This window comes from Choristoneura fumiferana, chromosome 9 (assembly GCF_025370935.1).
Source record: "Choristoneura fumiferana chromosome 9, NRCan_CFum_1, whole genome shotgun sequence".
NCBI classification, from domain to species: Eukaryota; Metazoa; Arthropoda; class Insecta; order Lepidoptera; family Tortricidae; genus Choristoneura; species Choristoneura fumiferana.
Genome location: NC_133480.1, coordinates 16,922,976 through 16,945,136, shown reverse-complemented (window position 1 = coordinate 16,945,136; position 22,161 = coordinate 16,922,976). Strand labels below are relative to the sequence as shown.

At 36.1% G+C, this 22,161-nt stretch overlaps 4 protein-coding genes across 6 annotated transcripts; all 4 read left to right on the top strand.

The window, feature by feature from the left end:
- The first annotated feature begins 25 nt into the window (after window positions 1-25).
- Window positions 26-1,254, top strand: LOC141430877 (uncharacterized). The gene is made up of 2 exons (XM_074091740.1): window positions 26-195; window positions 326-1,254. The coding sequence occupies exons 1-2, from the start codon at window positions 160-162 to the stop codon at window positions 842-844; spliced, it is 555 nt and encodes a 184-aa protein (XP_073947841.1). The 5' UTR covers window positions 26-159; the 3' UTR covers window positions 845-1,254.
- An 805-nt stretch (window positions 1,255-2,059) lies between these two features.
- LOC141430876 (uncharacterized) lies at window positions 2,060-3,838 on the top strand. Its single transcript, XM_074091739.1, has 2 exons — window positions 2,060-2,245; window positions 3,032-3,838. The coding sequence occupies exons 1-2, from the start codon at window positions 2,210-2,212 to the stop codon at window positions 3,554-3,556; spliced, it is 561 nt and encodes a 186-aa protein (XP_073947840.1). The 5' UTR covers window positions 2,060-2,209; the 3' UTR covers window positions 3,557-3,838.
- Window positions 3,839-6,987: 3,149 nt separating this feature from the next.
- LOC141431464 (uncharacterized) lies at window positions 6,988-12,091 on the top strand. 3 transcript variants are annotated; one of them, XM_074092649.1, is made up of 2 exons: window positions 6,988-7,380; window positions 10,793-12,091. In XM_074092649.1, exons 1-2 carry the CDS (start codon window positions 7,345-7,347, stop codon window positions 11,405-11,407), a joined length of 651 nt encoding a protein of 216 aa, XP_073948750.1. In that variant the 5' UTR covers window positions 6,988-7,344; the 3' UTR covers window positions 11,408-12,091. The 3 variants fall into 3 exon arrangements, with proteins under 3 accessions (XP_073948750.1, XP_073948752.1, XP_073948751.1); XM_074092651.1 differs by lacking the exon at window positions 6,988-7,380 and adding an exon at window positions 10,381-10,403; XM_074092650.1 differs by lacking the exon at window positions 6,988-7,380 and adding an exon at window positions 10,570-10,628.
- A 5,282-nt stretch (window positions 12,092-17,373) lies between these two features.
- Window positions 17,374-20,522, top strand: LOC141430875 (uncharacterized). The gene is made up of 2 exons (XM_074091738.1): window positions 17,374-17,649; window positions 19,427-20,522. Exons 1-2 carry the CDS (start codon window positions 17,614-17,616, stop codon window positions 19,793-19,795), a joined length of 405 nt encoding a protein of 134 aa, XP_073947839.1. The 5' UTR covers window positions 17,374-17,613; the 3' UTR covers window positions 19,796-20,522.
- The last annotated feature ends 1,639 nt before the right edge of the window (window positions 20,523-22,161 follow it).

Below are 22,161 nucleotides of genomic sequence, written 5' to 3'. Positions count from 1 at the left end.
CGGTATAAGATGAGGGTAGAAAGAGATGGCGAATGCAAACTCTAATGTTAGTTCGTTAGACAAAATACGGTCTCTGCAATACTATTTGGGTTGGTGTATTAATATTGATAACAGAGATCTTAACCTTATTTAGAATCATCTAACCAAAACAGTTAAAAAATGGAAGAACAATTGATCATTTGCATGGGAGTAGTGGTAAGTATATTTTTTTTCATTGTTAATAACTTTAATATACATATGTGTATATATATATATATCCTTTTTACACTAATGGGACTTTGTTGTCAACCCAATGTTTTTAGTAATGGTGTCTTATCTGTTTCAGGCATTCTTAATATCTGTTCTCTGTTTCTATATCTGCAAATTGACATTTGAGTTTTGCCGTTGCTATAGGCAGAGAAACAGAATTTATCCAGTGGTTATACAAAATATACCACCCATCGAACTGGGACCGCCAAGTTACGAAGAAGTTCTCAGAACTACTGGCGCTCAAGCTAGTCCACATTCAAATCCCCCCGATAATATCACCTCTGATAATGTTAGCAGTGACACTCAAAATAGAGAGGCTTCTGGAGACAATAACTCTAATAATGATGTTGATGAGACTGAAAATAGTGTTGAATCTAATATTGGAGTTGAAAGTGGTGCAATTCTAAGTTTAGAGGAAAACAGTGATGTTGATCCCAGTAGTAAGAACAAAAGACATAGTAAATCTAATGACGACAGCGGTGTTAAATCTGGTAGTGGTGAAGATACGGTTGACACTTTTGATGATGATAGTAAATATGACACTGCTAGTAGTCACAGCGCAGGAGTTGGAGATTCCAGAGCACCATCACCTTAGGTTGATTTTTAGTGCCTGAAATTGTTGCGCATATCCAAAAATGGTAGTACTATTCTCTTACCCATTGGAGTTTCTGCCACTCCATGTCATAAAAGTAATATTTATGTAAGGAACATCTGATTGGTCCATTCCGTTTCTCTTCTGTATCTCCCAGCACCTTTTAAGTAAAGTACTCAATGTACTCACATATTATTATCGCAGATAACTGTGTTATAAGTATTTGTGTTGTATTGGTTTTTGATTGTTTAAAAGAATGTGAATTTGAATATTAGCAAAAAATAATTAATTAATTACTATATTTATTTAAAAAAAAATATGACGAGTGTTTTGTATGGAAACATTCCAAAATATTACGTATTAACTTTTTTTTAGGAAATGTGAGTGACTAATAAATAATTTTATGGTTTTTATATGTTATTTTTTTATAAATATTTAACGTGTGATTTTTAATTACGTCTACTTTCAATGCCAGAGACAATTAATATTAATGATAGTGACAACATAAATACTACATTTACTTTTTAGACAACTGCCCGAAGGAAGTTTTTTTTAACATAAAAATTAAAATGGCAAATAAAATTTATAATGTTTTGAGATAAGTCAAATTTGCTTGAGAAGTAGGTATGTATGTGCCCAACAATAACAACTAACAACATAAATGCCTGACGAAGTTTGACGCATCGTCGAGCATGCCTTAAAAGCATTCATATAGCACTCCGAAGAAAAAAAAACATTTATTCGTAACATGGTAAGAATGGTTAAGAATAAAAAAAAAATAGTAATGCATTGGAAATGGTCCCAAATCAGCAATCTGCTGGTCTTGCGAACGGCGCTGGTCTTCCTTTCGGACCATCTGGTTAAAGAAAAAAAAATGTGAAGGTGAAAGGAAGGTGTTGCTTGACTAAGCGTTCGTCTCAACAGTTAAGCATGCTTGGCAAACATTGTATATATTTTTCTAAATTAACTTATCGTGCACTCAACATACATCGTTCGAAACAATCGAAATTTCTTAACAACTTTGTAATTTTACTTGATTTTCAAGCGGTTCACACTGTTTTAAGTACCTATCGCTTTATAATCTGAAAACAAGAATTGTCTACCTCAATAAACGTATGGTCGCAACAAGACTTGTTGTTGAATTACCCAAACTGAACTGTATTTCGTTCGGAGCCAAGGATATTTTACTCTGAATCGAGTGGCGTTTTAGTAATGTACCCTCTAGTTTAAAACAAGCAGCGATTTTAAACACAAAATTAACAGTGGCAATCCCAGCGCAGTCATACGCGTCCCAAAATACTCTGCCATTTTAAATCACGATCCACGAAGAAATACCAACTTTATTTGAAATTGTATCTGAAGTCAAAAATGGATTTCTTTGTGATTTTTATCTTCGCAATACTGGTAAGTAAAATATGAAATGACTTTGTTTTTTATCTTTTTTTTCTAAAGCTTCATTGCTTTATTGCTATTAAATTTTAGAAATGTCATTTCAATCCCGTAAAACAACATTTGCAATCTCACTAATATTATAAATGCGAAAGTTAGTTTGTTTGCTACCTCATCCACCACGTCTAAGCCGCGCTGAACCGATTTAGATGAAGCTCAGTATACAGATAGTTTGAGTCCTGGGGAAGGAGATAGGCTAGTTTTTGTCCCGGAACATTGCATAGTTCCAGCGGGATAGTGAAAACCGAATTCTACGCGGACGGAGTCTCGGGTAACGGCTAGTATAATAAATGCGAAAGTTCGTCTGTTTGTTTGTTACCTCATCACGTCTAAACCGCTGAACCGATTAAGATGAAGTACACAGACAGTATGAGTCCTAGAGAAAGACAAAGGATAGTTTTTATCACGAAACATTGCGAGACAACTATAAACGAATCCTACGCAGGTGGAGTCGCAGGCAACAGGCTAGTAAATTATAAAGAACAATAACCTAACCAAAAACCAGGGGTATTGCAGATGCGTTGCCAACCTAGAGGTCTAAGATGGGATACCTAAGTGCCAGTAATTTCACCGGCTGTCTTACTCTTCACGCCGAAACACAACAGTGCAAGCACTTACACATTATTTACACACACATTAGCATTAGTTACACATTATTTAGCTAAATCATTGTTGTTTGCCAAGTAATACCTGAATCAATTAATTATTGAATGACAACTAAAGTCAACTTATCTTTTTTAGGCGTTCATAATATTGTGCATCTGTTCTATTTACATCAAATGGATAGCTGAGGTTTGGTGTTACGGTAGACGACGAGACAGTATTTGCTTAGAGGATTTACGACGAAGACGAGAAATCGAGATGCTACCACCGACTTACGATGAAGCTATCAAAACGGCTGGTACTGAAGCTGTAAGACGACGTTCGAATCAAACTGTTGGACCCGTTAATTTAAATGCTGATGATGTTAACGAGACTCCATTAAATAGAGAGGCTTGTACACACGATGACTCTGGAAATGGTGGTAATAGGGATGACAGCGGTGTTACATCCAATTTAGGGGAAGATGTTGAAGTGAGTTCCAGTAGTAAAGTCAGAAGAGCAAGTAAATTTAACTCTCCAGATGACAGCGGTATTCAGTCTACTAGTGGTAATGATACTGATGACAAATTTGATGATTTGAGTAGCAAATATGACACTGCTAGTGAAAACAGCGCAGGAGGTGGAGACTCATTAAGGGCGCCATCACCTTGGATTGATTTTTAACAAGTTGAATTAAAAAATATGGATGTCATAGTTTCAACAGGTTTATAATTAAGCACTCACATATTACTTATGTAATATTAACTTTCAGATCATAAATTTTCGAATAAAATAATGCTTGATGTTGTTGTGGGTCATAAAATAGATGCTTAAGGAACAAGTGCTTGTTCCATTTCTAAACTCATCACGGTTCTTTATTTTCCAGCGTTTTTTGAGAGAGAGTACACATAGGACTCACCTTTAAAGTACTATGTGTACCTACTTGTTTAATAAAATTGTTAGTAATTATATTATTATGTATGCCCTAAGTATTTGTATACTATCGACTTTTGAGTGTTATGAAAGGGTGTGACTGAACTGTTGTAAAAAAAATTATGAATGATATGTTATTTTTAAGAAATTATGATAAGTGGAATGACATTGTATTTTTAACTAAAATATGAATTTATGAATTTTCAAATGCAACAATTTTAATATTTATAAATAACTTGAAATTTTCATAATTTTTTTATCGTTAATTTACAACGATTAATTTATGTGACTGATAAAAAATATTATGTGTTTGTTTATATTTTTACAGTTTCAGAAATATGTCCTTTATTTATTAATTATTACATTCGAAGAAATGCCTGTATAATATAAAACAAAATAAGGGTAACTAAAACTACATACACACTAAAATTATAAATAAAAAAGTTGCCCAAAATCACTGCCAGGTGGTAAGGTGCCCAGAAGGCTGGCAGCATTACCACGCTGTATGGCAATGCTTAATCTTTGTGCTTATATTTTTATAATTATTTTATATTAAAAGAGTAATTATGTAAAAAATATATTGTTCTTTTTAGGAACTTCTATCTTCTTGCCTGTTAAAGGTTTCTTGACTTCTTATCTGAAATTGTTTTTTTTTTCTTATTGCTTCATTCTTCATCGCTATTTTATAATTGTTGTTATAAGTGTTTGAATGTTATTCAATAATGGTAACAGATCATTTTATTCAAATTATTTTTAATAAATCACAATCAAATGAACACAACAGTTTTTTCAATTGTAAAATGCTTTCAATACAACAGACATTTATATCAAATATAAAATATAAATGATACTGAATAAGTTTCTCAATCAAATGTGGGAACTGGGTCGTTAGTTATGACTCTCATAGGTACAGTACCGGCCATAAATATTGCACATCGGCACAATACAAGTAATAAGCAGTATTTCGACTTCATACTAGCGCCCGAATCGACGCACGCACACAGCCAAGCGTCATTTCAACGGCCGCTAACAAATCTTCGCAAGACAAAACTACGCAGTGCCACGCCGCGCGCCGCGCAGTCCGGTCGCTGGTCGAGTGCTGTGCCGCGCCGCCCGCTCTATTCGCCCCCGTTTCGATTCCGTAACGCAGGGTTTCTCAAACTTATGGCTCCACGTACCCCTGTTAAAGTTTCTAGACGATAGCGAACCCCTACCCCCCCTCCCTTGACTGTTGGAGAAACTAAAAATAAAAAATACAAAAAGACTCCAAAAACCAACCTTCATCATCTTATCTTGCTAGTCTTGCAGCCTGGTGGTTTTTGGAGTCACGTAAACCTTGTCGCGAACCCCTACCGTCGAATAGCGAACCCCTAGGGGTTCGCGTACCCCACTTTGAGTAACTCTGCCGTAACGTACGCTATAGCGCTTGGTACTTACTACGAGTACAATAAAAATCTACACACGTCTGTTTTACATTTTGTAGACGACAACGCTAGCGCTTCGCCCAGCTGTAGGTATAAATTTCAAGTATACGGCAGAGTCAATCTACTGCCTTATTACTTGTACTCGTATTGTGACATCGTTCTTTGGAAAGAGACTGCTAATTTCGGCTTCGTAGAGCGTTGTCACACACTACTTACGTGACGTTTGTCACTCGTTGTCAAAGAGTATTAGTACCAATATAGAAAAAGAGTGGCAACTCTATGGTCAAATTTGCATGTATGGTAACAAGCGCTATCTGGTAGCTAGCTGAAAAACTAAATCTGACATAACACACACATGTACATGCACGCACACAACAAGCTTAACGTCTATAAAGCCCAGTTTAGACCTGTAAGAAAATTTCGCAAGTTGCATTACATCGCGAGGCCGGAAAGCAAACGAGTTTATGGTGGTCACTTCACTTGGTCACCCAAGCGGAGCAATGTAATACAACTTTAAGAAAACAGCAAAAAACCAGATAAAGTACAGACAGCAACATACAGCGGAAAGATGGCGGACAGACTGAATTTTTCAAGTCCAAGTTTGACACTTTGTCAATTTAGTGCTATCATTTTGTCGCCAGAGGCACTGGCGTGTACGTGAAAAGGTGACGTTTTAAGTGTGCCCCCACTGCTCGTTGTACAGGTGCCATAGAGTACGGACGCATTTAGATGAAAATATATAATAAAGAGTTGTCGAAACCCCCCAAAACTTTAAATTGTATGATGGCATTTTTAGGAAAAAGAGGGAAATATCCTTTTTCTAGTAGTTGCAACAGCTCTCCATAGATATCCGAAGTTTTCGTCATAATTAACGTAAACTAATTAAGTCCTAAAGATGCAGTATTCATTTGATATAAAACGTCACTTAATAGATACAATGATTGATGGACGGTGGCCAGTGTTCGGAAACCGTCCTTAACAGCCAAATGTCTTTTTCCGAAGACCGAGGTGCCATATTTATCAACTGGTACTGTACCCTCTATTTATGTGAACAGAAGGATGCATATCGTGTACTTCCCACGCCATAAAAGAGGGAATGCTTTATGAGTAGGAATAATACCTAAACATAAAAAGTTATAATTATGAAATTGAAAACCATAGACACCCAAACTATATTTTTTATTTTAAGTTTTTTTATTACGTAGGATTAAAAACATATTTATTTCAAAATATATATTTTGCTTATTCAGTAATTCTACTTAATTTCTACTTCTTCGTAATTTGCACTTCTGAGTTGCGTTTCACTGTTTTTTTTTTTTAAATGGCTGAAAAACAAAATTAAATTATCTAAATTACATGGTTTTAAGACCCTAAGTTCATTAAGTCGCAAAACAATAAATTTATATGCAACCTCGCTAAGGCCGAGGTCGCACTACGGCTAAACCACCGCGGTTTTCAACCGCGTGACTATTTTATACAAGTAACTTTTAAACCGCCACTGTGGCCGCTTGCATTAGTTTACTTGATTCACAAAGTCATGCTGTTAAAAACCGCGGCGGTTTAGTCGTAGTGCGGCCTCAGCCTAAGACGTATGGGATGTTGCATTTGTAAACTGGACTAAGTACTTATTGGAAATATCAAATCGAAATTCCTAAACGGAATTCCGAGTGTATGTGGCCACCTTATATGTGGTAGGTCCATTAGATTTGTATGGATTTTCTGCGTTCGATATCCCGAATCGATATTTCGAATCGAAATTCCTAAACTGATTTCAGAGTGTATGTTGCCGCCCTAAAAGTATAGTATACTTGATCTTCCTCTCGTTCTAATACGTTTTTATTGTCACAACTAACTCTGTTGTTTATTTAGCCAAATTGAACGGTATTTTGTTCAAAAATAAAGTGACTTTGCGCTGCATCCGGTGACATTTTGATAATTTAAAGTCATACCTTCTTTAAAAAAAAAAATGGTTTTAGTGAAATAAAATTATCAGTCGCTATCCCAGCATAAAAGTCATAATTGTAACCGAATTAAAAATATATAACTGTCATTTTGAATCGTAGTGTAAACGAAAGTTTAACTATATTTAAAAGCATAATAACAAAAACGCCAACAATGGACCATACAGTACTTGCTGTTTTAGGAATATTGGTAAGTAAATAAGTAAGATAAAATGCCAACTTTTTTTGTTAACTTATGGAAGTGTACCATCAGCCAAATAAGTGGTCTATCAGTTTTTAACAAATTCCTATCAAATGAATATGTCGCTAAAGTCGAACTTTCAAGTTGACAGACACGTCTATTGGCATTATTGTTTTATGACATGCAAACGATTATCAACTTTAAGGTGGTAGACCAAATATTTGGCTGATGGTACCATGAGATATAATGATGACATCGTGTGGTGTCGGTGTACCGTGTGGTGTCGGTCAAGAATTGCACCACCCCCTCTCTTCCCGTGGGTGTCGTAAGAGGCGACTAAGGGATAAACCGGAGGATGGGCAGCAGCGTCCTCCGCGAACTATCGGATATAACTGCGGTCGCCAACCCGCCTGCCAAGCGTGGCGACTAAGGCATTTTCCCCCCAAGGTACAAGATATAACTGAGAGTGGGGAAATTTGGAGTGGGGCGTAGGAATCACCGGGGCCACCTACTGGCCGGTTTTATGGAGAAGGAGGGACTCTATATGATGAACTCCTTCTTCAGGAAACGTGAGCATAGGAAGTGGACCTGGATGAGCCCTGATGGTGTTACGAGGAATGAGATAGATTTTATCATGTCGACGAAAAAGCACATATTCAATGATGTCTCCGTGATCAGTGCGTTTAAAACCGGGAGTGATCACCGTATGGTACGAGGCTCATTGAATATCCAGTTCAAGCTTGAAAGGTCTCGACTGATGAAATCTACGCTCCGCCCAGAACCTGCTCAGCTCCAAAACCCCGAGAGCTTTCAGCTCGAACTTCAAAATCGTTTCGAATGCCTAGGTAGCGAGGTGGACGATTACAACGACGGGTTTGTGGAAGCTGTCCATATGGTCGGGTCTAAGTTCTTCAAGACCCGCCGTACTAGAACCAAAAGGCTTTCGGATTCCACCCTTAGGCTCATGGAGGTGAGGCGTGAGATGATTTTGCAGTCTTCTGGTGACGCTTCTCGTTATCGGCAGCTCAACAGACAGATCTCAAAGTCTCTGAAGCGCGATGTACGCCGATTTAATACTACCAGTATTGAAGAGGCTATTGAGCGTAACAGGGGCTCTAAGGTGTTTACCAGGGATCTGTCTGTTGGTCAAAGCCAGTTGATGAAGCTCAAGACCGACGACGGCAGAATCGTTTCATCCAAACCTGAGCTGTTGGAGGAAGTTGAGAGGTTTTATGGACAGCTATACACGACAACCCGAACACCTGTCGAAAATCTAGCTAAAGACCCGAGGGCTAGATTAACCCGACACTATACCGAAGACATCCCGGACGTCAGCCTGTACGAGATTAGTATGGCCCTCAAGCAGCTTAAGAATGGCAAAGCCCCGGGTGACGACGGAATTACAGCCGAACTCCTGAAGGCGGGTGGTAGACCAGTCCTTAAGGGCCTTCAGACGCTGTTTAGTTCCGTCCTTCACCAAGGGAGAACGCCGAAAGCATGGAACAGAAGTGTGGTGGTGCTCTTCTTCAAAAAAGGTGATAACACCTTGCTGAAGAACTATAGACCCATCTCACTTCTGAGCCATGTTTACAAGCTATTTTCCAGGGTCATCACAAACCGTCTCACACGCAGGCTTGACGACTTCCAGCCTCCCGAACAAGCCGGCTTCCGAAAAGGCTATAGTACCGTAGACCACATACATGCGCTGCGGCAGGTTATACAGAAGACTGAAGAGTATAACCTCCCCTTTGCCTAGCATTTGTGGACTACGAGAAAGCCTTCGATTCGATCGAGACTTGGGCTGTGCTGCAGGCTCTCCAGCGGTGCCAAGTTGACTATCGGTATATCGAAGTGTTGAAGTGTCTGTACGAAAACGCCACTATGTCCGTCCGATTACAGGATCAGAGCACGAAGCCTATTCCTCTGCAGCGGGGAGTCAGACAAGGAGATGTGATCTCTCCGAAACTGTTCACCGCTGCATTGGAGGATGCTTTTAAGGTTTTGGACTGGAAAGGACGAGGCATCAACATTAATGGCGAGTATTTCACTCATCTTCGATTCGCCGACGACATTGTAGTCATGGCTGAGACCATGGAGGACCTCGGTGCTATGCTCGCTGACCTCAGTAGAGTTTCCGACCGAGTTGGCCTGAAAATGAACATGGACAAGACGAAAGTCATGTCTAATGTCCATGTTGTACCAACTCCCGTAATAGTCGGAGACTCTGCGCTCGAAGTTGTTGACGACTATGTATACCTGGGACAAACGGTCCAGTTAGGTAGGTCCAACTTTGAGAAAGAGATCACTCGTCGAATCCGACTCGGCTGGGCAGCGTTTGGGAAGCTTCGTAGTGTCTTTTCGTCCAAATTACCGCAGTGTTTGAAGTCAAAAGTCTTTGACCAGTGTGTGTTGCCAGTGATGACATACGGATCTGAGACGTGGGCGCTAACGATGGGCCTCATGAGAAAACTCAAAGTCACTCAGAGGGCTATGGAGAGGGCTATGCTCGGGGTTTCTCTGCGGGATAGAATTAGAAATGATGATATCCGCAGTAGAACTAAGGTTACCGACATAGCCCGAAGAATTGCGAAACTAAAGTGGCAGTGGGCGGGGCACATTGCTCGCAGGACGGATGGCCGATGGGGCCAGAAGGTTCTCGAATGGCGTCCGCGGACCGGGAGACGAGCTGTCGGTAGGCCTCCAACAAGATGGAGCGACGACTTGGTTAAGATCGCGGGATCGCGGTGGATGCGGAAAGCACAAGACCGGTCTGAGTGGAGAGCCTTGGGGGAGGCCTATGTCCAGCAGTGGACGTCTTTCGGCTGACATGATGATGCAAACGATTATCAACTTTAAGGTGGTAGACCAAATATTTGGCTGATGGTACCATGAGATATAATGATGACATCTTTGTGTGAGGCCTGTGTCTATAATAATGTATTCCAGCGGATGCGGTGACTAACAAATGACAGTATTTTGACACAATGACATGATGGGTTAATAAATATAAAACAATTTAATAAAAACTAACAGTAGATACCTTTTAAACGTGTGGTGCTTAAACAGATTTTTATTAATTTATCCGGAGTATTAAAGTAAATAGTTGAGTTAGAATGACTTGACTGACACCTCTTGTTAAGGTTTTTCAGGATTTTGAAACGTTTCCATTCCATACATTGTTCGATGTTACACAAGTTCTCGGCGTCAAAGGGATGACTTCAGTTTGAATCCATAATTCTGGTTAAAAATATTTAAAGGTTGTTATGTTATACAGAACCATCCAACCCAACTGTCAGCTAAAATGTTTGAGATAAATTTCAAGACACCTCGTTGTTTATTTATATTCTTTTATTATATACTGTCGCAAAGTAACCCTGAATTATTCAACTCTTAAAAGTCACTAATGAACTTTTTTTTTTAGATGGTGCTGTGTTTAATATTATTTATCGGTATCTATATTTGCAAATGGATATATGAATTCTACTACTGGATTAAAGAGAAGATCTGGCCATCCAGAGAGACAAATGAAGTTTCCTCAGGAAATATACGAAGTATGACACCAATTGAGCTGCGACTGCCTAGTTACGAAGAAGCTACTAGACAACTTAGCGATTTAACTACAAGACGACGGCGACGACGACGGCGAAACCATAGTCACAATGACGTGGCATCTGATAATGTTAATAATATTGAAAGAGGTGTAATTAATACACAATTAGATGGAGAGTCTACAGGAGACAGCAATAATGGGGAAAGCAGCAATGAGAATGGAAACAGTAATACACGTGAATCGGAAAATGATAGATTTAATGTCACTTTAAGTTTCGGGGAAAATAATGTTGTAATATTTAGTAGTAACAACGAAAATGGCAATGAATCTAATGCTGCAGATGATAGCGGCGTGAAATCTGGTAGTGGTGATGATACTACTGACAAACTTGATAATATGAGTATTAGTAGCATATATGAGACTGCTAGTGGTAGCAGCGCAGGAGGTGGAGATTCCAGGGCACCGTCACCTTGGATTAATTTTTAATACAATGTACTACAGTATCACATTTATATGGTTACTAATTTATAATTTTCTGACTCAGGGCTAGTACAGACAGACTGCAGTGCAAGTTAAAGTGTAACTTAACCGCAGCTGCCGACTGCACATAATTTTTTCTTTGAAGTTCCACTGCAGCTGGCACAAGGGCACCCAAACTGCACGCTGGCTGCGATTGAAGTGTAGAGGTGTGCAGTCGGCAAATACGGTTACGTTGCAGGTGTAATGCAGTCCATTTGTACTGGTCATTAAGCAATATCTGAATTTGAACCGCCAAAAAAGGTTATTGTAAGTTTAAGAATTTTTGCAGCAAACATTATGTGCGTTTGAATGACATTTGCTACAAAAGTCTGTAAAATCATGTTTTTAAATCATACAAATATAGTATCAAAAAATACTACTACTTAGTAAAATTGTAGTGATCGAACTAACCTACGTTTTTTTGCAACAAACTTGAACTGTATTTTGCTTCGAACTAAGGTGGACTCACATTTATCGACTGGTATTTTAAAAGTTTTCTACCCACTTATTTCTAACAATTACAGTTTTAAACCAAATAAGATTGTTAGTGATCTCAGCATAAGAAACTTACTCTTCTAATACTATGATATTATATATCTAATCGCTATTTTGGACTGAAAAAAACACATAAAAAAGAAGCTTACTTTGGAATATACATACAAACAAAATGGAAACTGAACATGTAGTGCTGGCTGTCTTCGGAATAATAGTAAGTACATTTAATACGACAAAACATTTTTTTTTTATTATTCAAAAATTATATAAGTATGTCAAATTGTTAAGATATTTCGCGGTGTAAGAGCCAGATGAACGTAACATCAAAAAATTCGAAAATCGTTTTTTTTCATAAAACTGTTCTAAAGGTGGTCCTGCATGAACTGCCAAAAGGACGTAATCGTACAGTTGATATTTCACTAGTTCCAAAAAAACGAAATGACATAAAAAGCAATTTCAATAGAACCAGCTAAACGTATTTTGAAATCCATTAAATTACTTGTAGTAATTTTGAAATTGTTAGGGCCACAACAACGTATCAACCAAAACATTATTCTTTGTAGTAGAATACAGCTTGAAAGATTCATAATTCTACAGGAACCATAACGACGTAAAAGTTTATGCGTCAACCTGGATGTTATATTGTTAATAATATTCCAGTTTCATATAAACTTTTAACAGCCAAAACAACGGATATTTATTTACGTCTTTTTGGCACATATTTTCTTTACTTAGTAAGTATAATTAATGACCAAAACGACGTAGTACGATATACGTTATTGTGGCAGTTACATTTTATTGATCATAATACAGCCCATTTATAATTTGTATACGTTAAAATGGCACCTAAAAATTGAGGTAGGGTCTAGTCTAAAAACAGGCCGAAATACGATCAGTGCGGGGAGTCCCTTTAGTTTGGATATTGGACGTTACCGTTTTGTTTCTAGTTTGGTTTATCATTGTGTTTTTAGTGTATAGCGTTTGCAAAAATCAACGAAATAGTAATAGTAAGTAGATCATCTCAGGATCACAACAAAGAAGTCAATAAGATTTTTGCACAGGTAAGTACCTAATTGAGTTAGCTTTCATGTTTGTTTTTATGAAATGCACTCAAGTTATATTATTAAAGTAAGTAATTGGATTTGAGCCCGGTTTAAATCGTAATATGGGTTTAGGTAGGTTACTTGAGTTGGGAATCGAACCCAGGACTCCATGCACAGGTGAATTTTATAAAAACAAACACGACGCGTTTACGCTTGTCGTGTTATTATATGTGTTATTGTTCTTATTCAATTTTGTATACTTAATTTAATTGGTTTAGACCGACTTGCACCTAAAAGTTAAACTGTGTCAAGCCTCAAATTCATACAAGAACTGTCAATTTTAAACTAAATAGGTAATAAATAAAATTAAATAATTGTACTATTGTGATATAATTTACAGTTACGTAGGTAAATTATTATGTTTTTTTTTTTAATTCAGGATCCAACTTATTCATTAGCAGAAAAATAAGAAAATCCAAGACCTGAACTTCAACCCCCTGCTGCTCATCTAACAACAAATTTAGAAAATATTAGTAAAAACAAGTTGTTGCCCGACCTTTTTAAGAAAATAATTTCAGAAAAATATTGTTCTGTTTGATACTTATATAATTTCATTACGTTGAAGATATTTTTTTTTTGTTTGCGTGTATTTTTTTTATTACAAATCGTAACATTTTTTGATAATAAAAATAAATAATATTCATTTTCGATGTATTATTTAACTTCATAAACAACGTATCCAAGTACAATAATAATGAAAGTTAAAAACATTTTCAAAAAATTAAGGGCCAAAGTAACGTATGTCAGCCAAATTTCAAAAAAATATTTATTGCTGGTATACTAGCAAATATAATTACAATATTTCTTAACTTTCTGAAAGCTGTATTGTGTGTGTACGTGTCAGTATTTTTTTTTCTTTCTTCCGTGGCATATTCACTTGCCAAGAAGCTTGTAAAGATGAAAGTGATAAAATTTCGCAGTTTTTTGACTCTCCTGAACAATTTGGATAAACGATGTTACGTTCATCTGGCTTTTACACCGCGATTTGGGAAAAGCCTTTGTGCAAATTTCTTTAGCTGATGCGATATAATAAAAATAGTTAAAACTTCGATGATAGTCACGATTTAATAATAGGTTCCTAATGAAATGAATAGCAAGACATACATGTATTACACGTATACTAAAGAAATCTTGTAACATTGTAAATTATCATGGATCAATAATATAAACTTCCACAAAAGTAGCACCTGATCGAATTATTTAATTATTGAATATTATTTAATTATCACTTATCTATTTTAGGTGTTGCTGTTAATAACATGTATAATCAGTATCTACATCTGCTGCTGTGTATATGATTGCTACCGTTGTATCCGAGACAGGATTAGACCAGCCATTAGAGGGTTCCAAGTTCCCAGAGTACGATACCAGGTAGGATATATACCAGCCTTCGAACTGCAACGATGAAACTAAACAAGCTAGTGATTTAAGTACAAGACAACATCACTGACGCCGAAAGTACAGACATGATAATGTGACTTATGATATCGTTTATAATGAGAGAAAGATTTGATAATAATATTATTTATTTATTGAGAATACGAATAGATGTAGTCTATAAAAGATAGTACCTAACTCTGAAGATAGTAGTGAAAGGTAAGGGAAGATCGGGGAAAATAGCGAGAATGAAAAGGGTAAATCTAATGCTGCAGATGATAGTCGTGTCAAGTCTGGTAGCGGTAATGATACTGGTGATAAATTTGATAAGAGTTTTAATAGCAGACTTGACACTTCTAGTGGCAGCAGCGTAGGAGGTGAATACAGGGCACCATCACCATATCCTCCTGAGTCCTCGCGTACTTTGTAAATAACTAATTAACCGTAAGAATAACTGCTGAATGTACTTTTTAAAGTACAAACTATCTATTGAATAAAGAAATCAAAAATAACAAAGCTGGTAACCCACGTCTAGGTCTTATATCTTACAAAAAAGTCTTTAAATACCTGGTATTTGATATTATCGGCAGCCTTTCCACGAGGCTTTTTAACATTTTCGTTATGTGTTCGTTATTCATTATTTATACATTTTCTGACTAAAGCAGTGCGTGAATTGAAACCAGCAAAGAACGCGTTCAACAAATATTGGTATAAAAAAAACTTAACAAAGTTAAACATCTAAATAATCTAGTAATTGTTTTTTAACTGAACTGCCGCTATTTCTGTTATTTAATTTCTTGAATTATTTAATGCAACTTTGAATGCAAAATGTAGCCGTTCTGTTCTCTGTTTTAAACTCAATATTTTGTTTTATTTTCGACATCATCTATTATTATTGCTCTTCTTTTATTTCTTCATGTTATACCTATTATTCTATTGAGAACTTTGACAAACGGAAATATTATTTGTTTACTTATAACCAAAGAAATTATTAAAATTATTATCTGATTTATCAAGTTTTTATGTTAACAATATTGTTGACTCAAATGTTTTTTTTTTTTTTTTATATCCTTTAGGGGGAAAGTCACTTTTTTATGTATTTTAACGTTAGTCAATGGTGTTGGAATCTTATTTTTTTGTATATAGTACACAACTTTCCAATATTGCTTTAACTATTAAAAAACAAACTGTTTTTAAGGTCATGTAAATGATGTTTTTGCCTATTTTAGTATAAGTTATGTTTTTGTACGAATAACTGCTATTGCGAATGATTTTGAATTTTTTTGCTTATAAATATATACAAATTTATATTTATATTGGTATAATCACAAATTTTGAATTGTATAAATGTTTTTTATACTGTACATACTTAACAATAAGCAAAAGATGAGAATGTGAGGCAAAAAAAGCAAACAAAAATATTACTATTAATTTACAGAAATAATCAAATGACTGACAACTTAATCTGTGCTTGTATTTAACTTTAGTACCTAACATTTTATCTTTAGGAAGTATTTCTAATTCTATATTTAGTTGCGAAGGATATTAAAAAAGGGCAGATACACGTGTTAAAACTAATTGCATTGCATTCTGAATACAAAGTGTCTATATTGGAGTTTAATATGTAATTGTTTACTACTATCACGAATCCTGTTACCAACATCATGATTTATTATATTGTTATTTATTTCGAATTAATTTTTTAAATAAATCAAAAAATTGAATAGGAACAATTAAAAAAATATGTTTAAGAAATGACATAATTATTAGTACTCATGGACAAATTTGACATAATAAATATTTACGCGTTTTGTCACTTTTTTGCTAAGTCACTATCTGATTTAATGTACCAGAAAACAAAACAATTTTGTGTTTGTTAATAAATGTACTCGTAGTGAACGCAATAAATTGTTTTAATAGTGAAGTGATTGAAGTTTTTTTATTTGTTGTCCATTACATACAATTTTAAACAATTTTAATTCATTTACTATTTAGTTTCTTATGTTGCCAATAACATAATTTTCGTTAATTTATACAAACAGGTACGTAATGATTGTTTTATGCAAAACATCTATATTAAACGTATTTTCTAAAGTAAGTTAATGAATTAATTTAATGTCGACCATTTATTGCATAACGTTGCAGTTAAACGACCAGATGGCCTAGTGGTTAGAGAACCTGACTACGAAGCTTGAGGTCCCGGGTTCGATTCCGTGTCGGGCAGATATTTGTATGAAAAATACGAATGTTTGTTCTCGGGTCTTGGTGTTTTAATATGTATTTAAGTATGTATCTATCTATATAATTATATTTATCCGTTGCTTAGTACCCATAACACAAGCTTTGCTAAGCTTACTTTGGGACTAGGTCAATTGGTGTGAATTGTCCCGTGATATTTATTTATTTATTTATTTAATTTGTTTGTTCTAGTCGTTAAACAAGGCCTGAATCTAAACCACAAAAAAAGGGTTACACCATTATGAACTTAATGTACGTTTGAATAACATTTAATTTTGTAACAAGAGTCTCTAGAATAATGTTTATAAATGATACAAATATAGCATCAAAATATCTCGAAAAATTGTAGTGATCAAACTAACCTGTGTATAAGCAGCGGCCACACCGCTGCTTAAAAAGCGGTGAGAGCACGGAATCACAGTGACGCCTTGTATGCGCACCGTTTTTATCGCATGCTCTCCACACCGCTGCTGAAAATATGGAATCGCAGTAACGTGCCGTAAACGTCAGGTCTTTACCGAACAAAAGTCGTGACGTTTACGGCACTTCACTGCGATTCCGCACCGTTTGCATATTTTAAGCAGCGGTGTGGAGAGCATGCGATAAAAACGGCGCGCATACAAAGCGTCACTGTGATTCCGTGCTCTCGCCGCTTTTTAAGCAGCGGTGTGGCCGCACCTTTACTCTGTTTGCGACAAACTTGCAGCTGATTTAACCAAATTGAACTGTATTTTGCTTGTAGCCACCACCACCTTAGTTACGAGTGGTATTTAAAAAAAAATCTACCCACATAATTTGAAATTACAAAACGACAGTTTAAAAGGAAATAAGATTGTCAGTTGCGATCTAAGCATAATAAATTTAATCGCCTACTAATATATTTAAAAATATATACCTAATTGCTATTTTGGACCTGATACAAACACATAAAAGAAGATTATTTTGAATTATACAGTCAAAATGGAAACAGAACCTGTGACTGCCTTTGAAATAATAGTAAGTACATACCATACAATACGACAGAACATTTTTTTATGTTTACTAGATGAAAACCCGGCTTCGCTCGGGTAAAATGTAGACTCATAATATTGTCTGAAAATTTTTTTTTGCCAGTGTAAAGACTGTCGTACTTATCGAAAAATCTGACGTATATTCCCAGCCTTAATATTATCACAAACGTACTTTCACAGCTAACCTACGTATCGGTATATTTCACGTAGATACTTCTCCTAAATCTTATTTGCCCAAATAACTATGATGTCTCATAATCAAGTCTCAATCTGATGAAAATCGACGAATCGTACCGTGTGTGGGGCCTTTAAGAGGTCACAATGGAGAACGAAATACGAACCTGTGACACGTGATGAATGACAAAACGCCACTTTGATGTGATGACATTGACATGTTTACTTCGCAACGCCATTATATACTTAGTAATTTATTCAAAATTATATTGAAAATACTCGATAATCCGAATTTTCCGCCTATAAGTTGTCGACTCGGATTGACTAATTTTTTACGCTCTTCAATTTGATGTGCATTTCGTTCGAGTCTACCATACAATGACAGAACATTTTTAATGTTTATTATGTACAATTTTTGTACAGCAAATTGTAAAGATGATTTGAGAAAAGATTTCGTGCCATTAGCTGATGTGATAAATAATAAAATAATAAACACTTCAATTAATTAAGTAAACGTATACTTAAGAAGTCATGTAGCACAATGAATTATCACAGGTCAATAATATAAACGTCTACAAAAGTAGCGCCTGAATCATTTAATTATTGAATATTAGAGGTTACCCTAATGAGGAGCTAATGAGGAGGAAGAGGAGAGGCGGCTGTTGAGGACGATTGAACATAGGAGAGGGAATATGCTGAAGCATCTGATACGACATGACAGTTACATAAAAACTATTTTGGAAGGGCGAATAGAAGGCAGGCGAGGCGGGGGAAGGGCGAGACGGTCATTTATAGATCCAGCCAAGGAAAAAGTCAATGTCATGTCGTATCAGGAGCTGAAAACGCTGGCAGAGAACAGAAAAGAGTGGCGACTACTCCACCGACAAGAGCTAAGCTCTTAAATTAATGATGATGATGACGAGAGGTTACCCGCAGCTTCGCCCGCGTAAACTTTTCGGCCTCGTAGTTACAATTGAATGCTGTAATGTAATGTAAATTCACCACCTGCTAAAATTTATTCCTTACTTCTCCATCCATTCCATTGTAAAGGTTTCCTGGAAGAGATCGGTCTGAAGTGATAAGGCCGCCTATTGCTTACCTCAGAAAGTCTCTGTGTATATACCTGTTTTTCTGTACTGCTTGCTGTGTTGGTGTGCAATAAAGAGTTATTGCATTGTATTGTATTGAAAAATTCCCCTGGGATTTTTTAGAATTTATATTGTGGTCTTCATTAAGGATGTGTTAGAACAACTGTCCAAAATTTCAAAACTCTACAGCCAGGGGTTGAAATTTTGAGATTTTATCTCTATCCCGTGAAAATATCGGGAGAAAAAGTAGCTTATGTGTTATAACAGAGGTCCAGCTACCTACATACCAAATTTCATGACTCTAAGCCCACCGGTTGTTATTTCAAGATTTTATCCCCATCTCGTAGGAATATTGGGATAAAAGATCCGATGTTTTAATTCAGATTATTGACTAACTTTAACCGTCCAGCGTGAAGAAGTAACAAATATACTCACTCACCCACAAACTTCCGCATTTATAGGATAGGGTAGGTTTATCTAATTATCACTTATCTATTTTAGATGATCCTGTTAAAAATATGTTTAACCATTGTCTACATCTGCACCTGTCTATACGATTGCTACTGTGGTATCAGAGACCGGAATAGGCCACCCATAGGAATGATCCAAGTTCCCAGAGAACGACACCAGGAAGGAAATAATCCTATACCCAACGGTATACCCCATGTTATACCCAACGGTATACCCCATGGTATACCCAACGGTATACCCCATGGTATACCCAACGGTATACCCAACGGCATACCCCATGGTATACCCAACGGCATACCCCATGGTATACCCAACGGCATACCCCATGGTATACCCAACGGTATACCCCGTGGTATACCCAACGGTATACCCCATGGTATACCCAACGGTATATTATGATTTCTACTGTTATGTTAGAGGCAGGATTAGCCCACCCATAAGGAGGATCCAAGTTCCCAGAGTACCGATATACAATTAGATGAAGAGTCTACAGGAAGATAGCGACTGTGGCACTCGTAATTTTGGAATCAGCGGCACATAAAATATTGGGGAAAATAGTGGGAATGAAAAGGGTAATAACTCTACAGATGATAGTGGTGTTAAGTCTGGTAGCGGTAATGTAATGATACTGGTAATAAATTTGATACGAGTTTTAATAGCAGACTTGACACTTAGGAGGTGAATACAGGGCACCATCACCTTTTTAACATTGTCGTTGTGTGTTTGTTCATTAAATAGCTAAAATAAAATAAATGGCTTGGGACACTTGACACCAAATGACCTAGTCCCAAACTAAGCAAAGCTTGTACTACACAAGCTTGTACATTATTTTTAAATTTTCTTATTTAAACAGCGCATGAATTGACCACCAAAGAAAGAGTTCTAATTTTGATATAAGTTACATACATTGTTAACTGAACTGGCGCTATTTCTTATTTTCATTTTCTTAAATTATTTTAATGTCACCTTGCAATGAAAAATTTGGCATGTTTTCAAACTCAATATTTTGTATTGTTTTCGACATCTTTATTTATTTTAGTTACTAACGTGACCAATATTATTGCTCTTCTTTCACTTCTTCATGTCATGACATAGCCTTTTCTTCTTCTATTGAGAACTTTTTTTTAATTTTATTTAATGACCAATTAAATTATTAACATAATTATAAGTATCTGAATTATCATGTTTATATGTTAAAATTGTTTACGCAAAGGTAGACTTGTAAAGGTCCTTAAAAGAGAAAAGGTCGCTTTTGTATGTATTTTAATGATTTTAACGTTAGTCAATTGTGTTTAGATCTTAATTTGTTGTAACATAACTCACCAACATTGTTGTAGGTAATACAAAAATCAAACTGTAAATGATTTTATTGATGTTTCATGTCATGTTAATGATTTTAGTTTAGTGTAAATTATGTTTTTGTGTACAAATGACTGATTTATAGCGAATTCTGTTAAAAAATTGCGATGAATTATATTATTACAAATTATAAATCGTATGAATGTTTTTTTATACTGTTCTTACTTTACAGTAAGCGAAAGATATTGTAAAATAATTTATATATTTATAAAAATATAAAAAAAAAGATGTGAATGTGAGGCAAAAATAGAAATAAAATAAATTATATTTACACTCACTTTATTTTTTATAGAAATAAAGAAATTTTAATGACCGATAACTTATTCTCTGTTTCTATTTTATTTAACTTAAAGGTACTTAATATTAAATTTTATCTTGGGGCCATCCATTAATCACGTGAGGTTCGAAAGGGGGGGGGGGGTTAATGTTCAGTCGATTTAACTGTTCGTCGAGACACGATAAGCAGAGTTATTATATAGGTAAGTAGATTTAATGTTCAGTTGATTTTTGTTTCGTAATCTGCGTAGATAAAATCGGCCAAACGACAAGTAGGATTTTACTGAGTTGACTATTATAATACTAGCTGTTCTCAAGATGTAGTTAGGTGCGACGACGAGATGCGAGCGTTAGCGAGGAGTGTTGGGTAGAATTGCGACCAACAACGCACGTGCGGAGCGAGCGAAGCGAGCGTGCCGCGGTAGCGGCCGGCGATGTGCCAGAACCGAACTGCTAGCATCGCGACTTGGTTTGTTCAGTCTCCAATATAAAATAAATACAAATGACGGTCAAAAATACGTTTATTACTTGCGTTATTCGTTTCAAACTTATGAGGGTACATAAGAAAATTATAAAGAATGCGCGGTCAGCACGGCGTGTAAAAATTCCAATGACGCCATAGTGTAATCCACACATATTCGCGGTATTGAATGCCATTCCCCATGCGAAACGAAAAGATGCAAAAAGTTGATATGCGCACTCCACCGTTACAAAACCGTTACAAAAGCGAAAGGTTGTTTGACCAAACGTGCAAAATGTGTAGTGATTAATAGGCTAAACGAACAGTTGTTCGGCTTACTGACTCATATGCCAAGTAAATGGTCTGCTAAAGGTTGAGTTACGAAAGGTTAGTCTGCGAAACAATACATCTGCGTACAAATTCATCGGCGTACCGTTACTCGGCGAAACGTTGTCTTGCAATCAATAATCTGCCTAAAAATAGTCGGCGAATCATTAGGTAACCCTGATTTTAGTATGTGTGTGCGGTCATTTAGAAATATATGGAAAGCCGTGCGTTCTGAATTCATAATATTAAAAATTAAGAATCGGAATTCATAACGCTCGTCAGTGTAATTCTGACAGATCAATCTGAAAAAATCAGAATATGTGTGGTTCATATTATTATTATG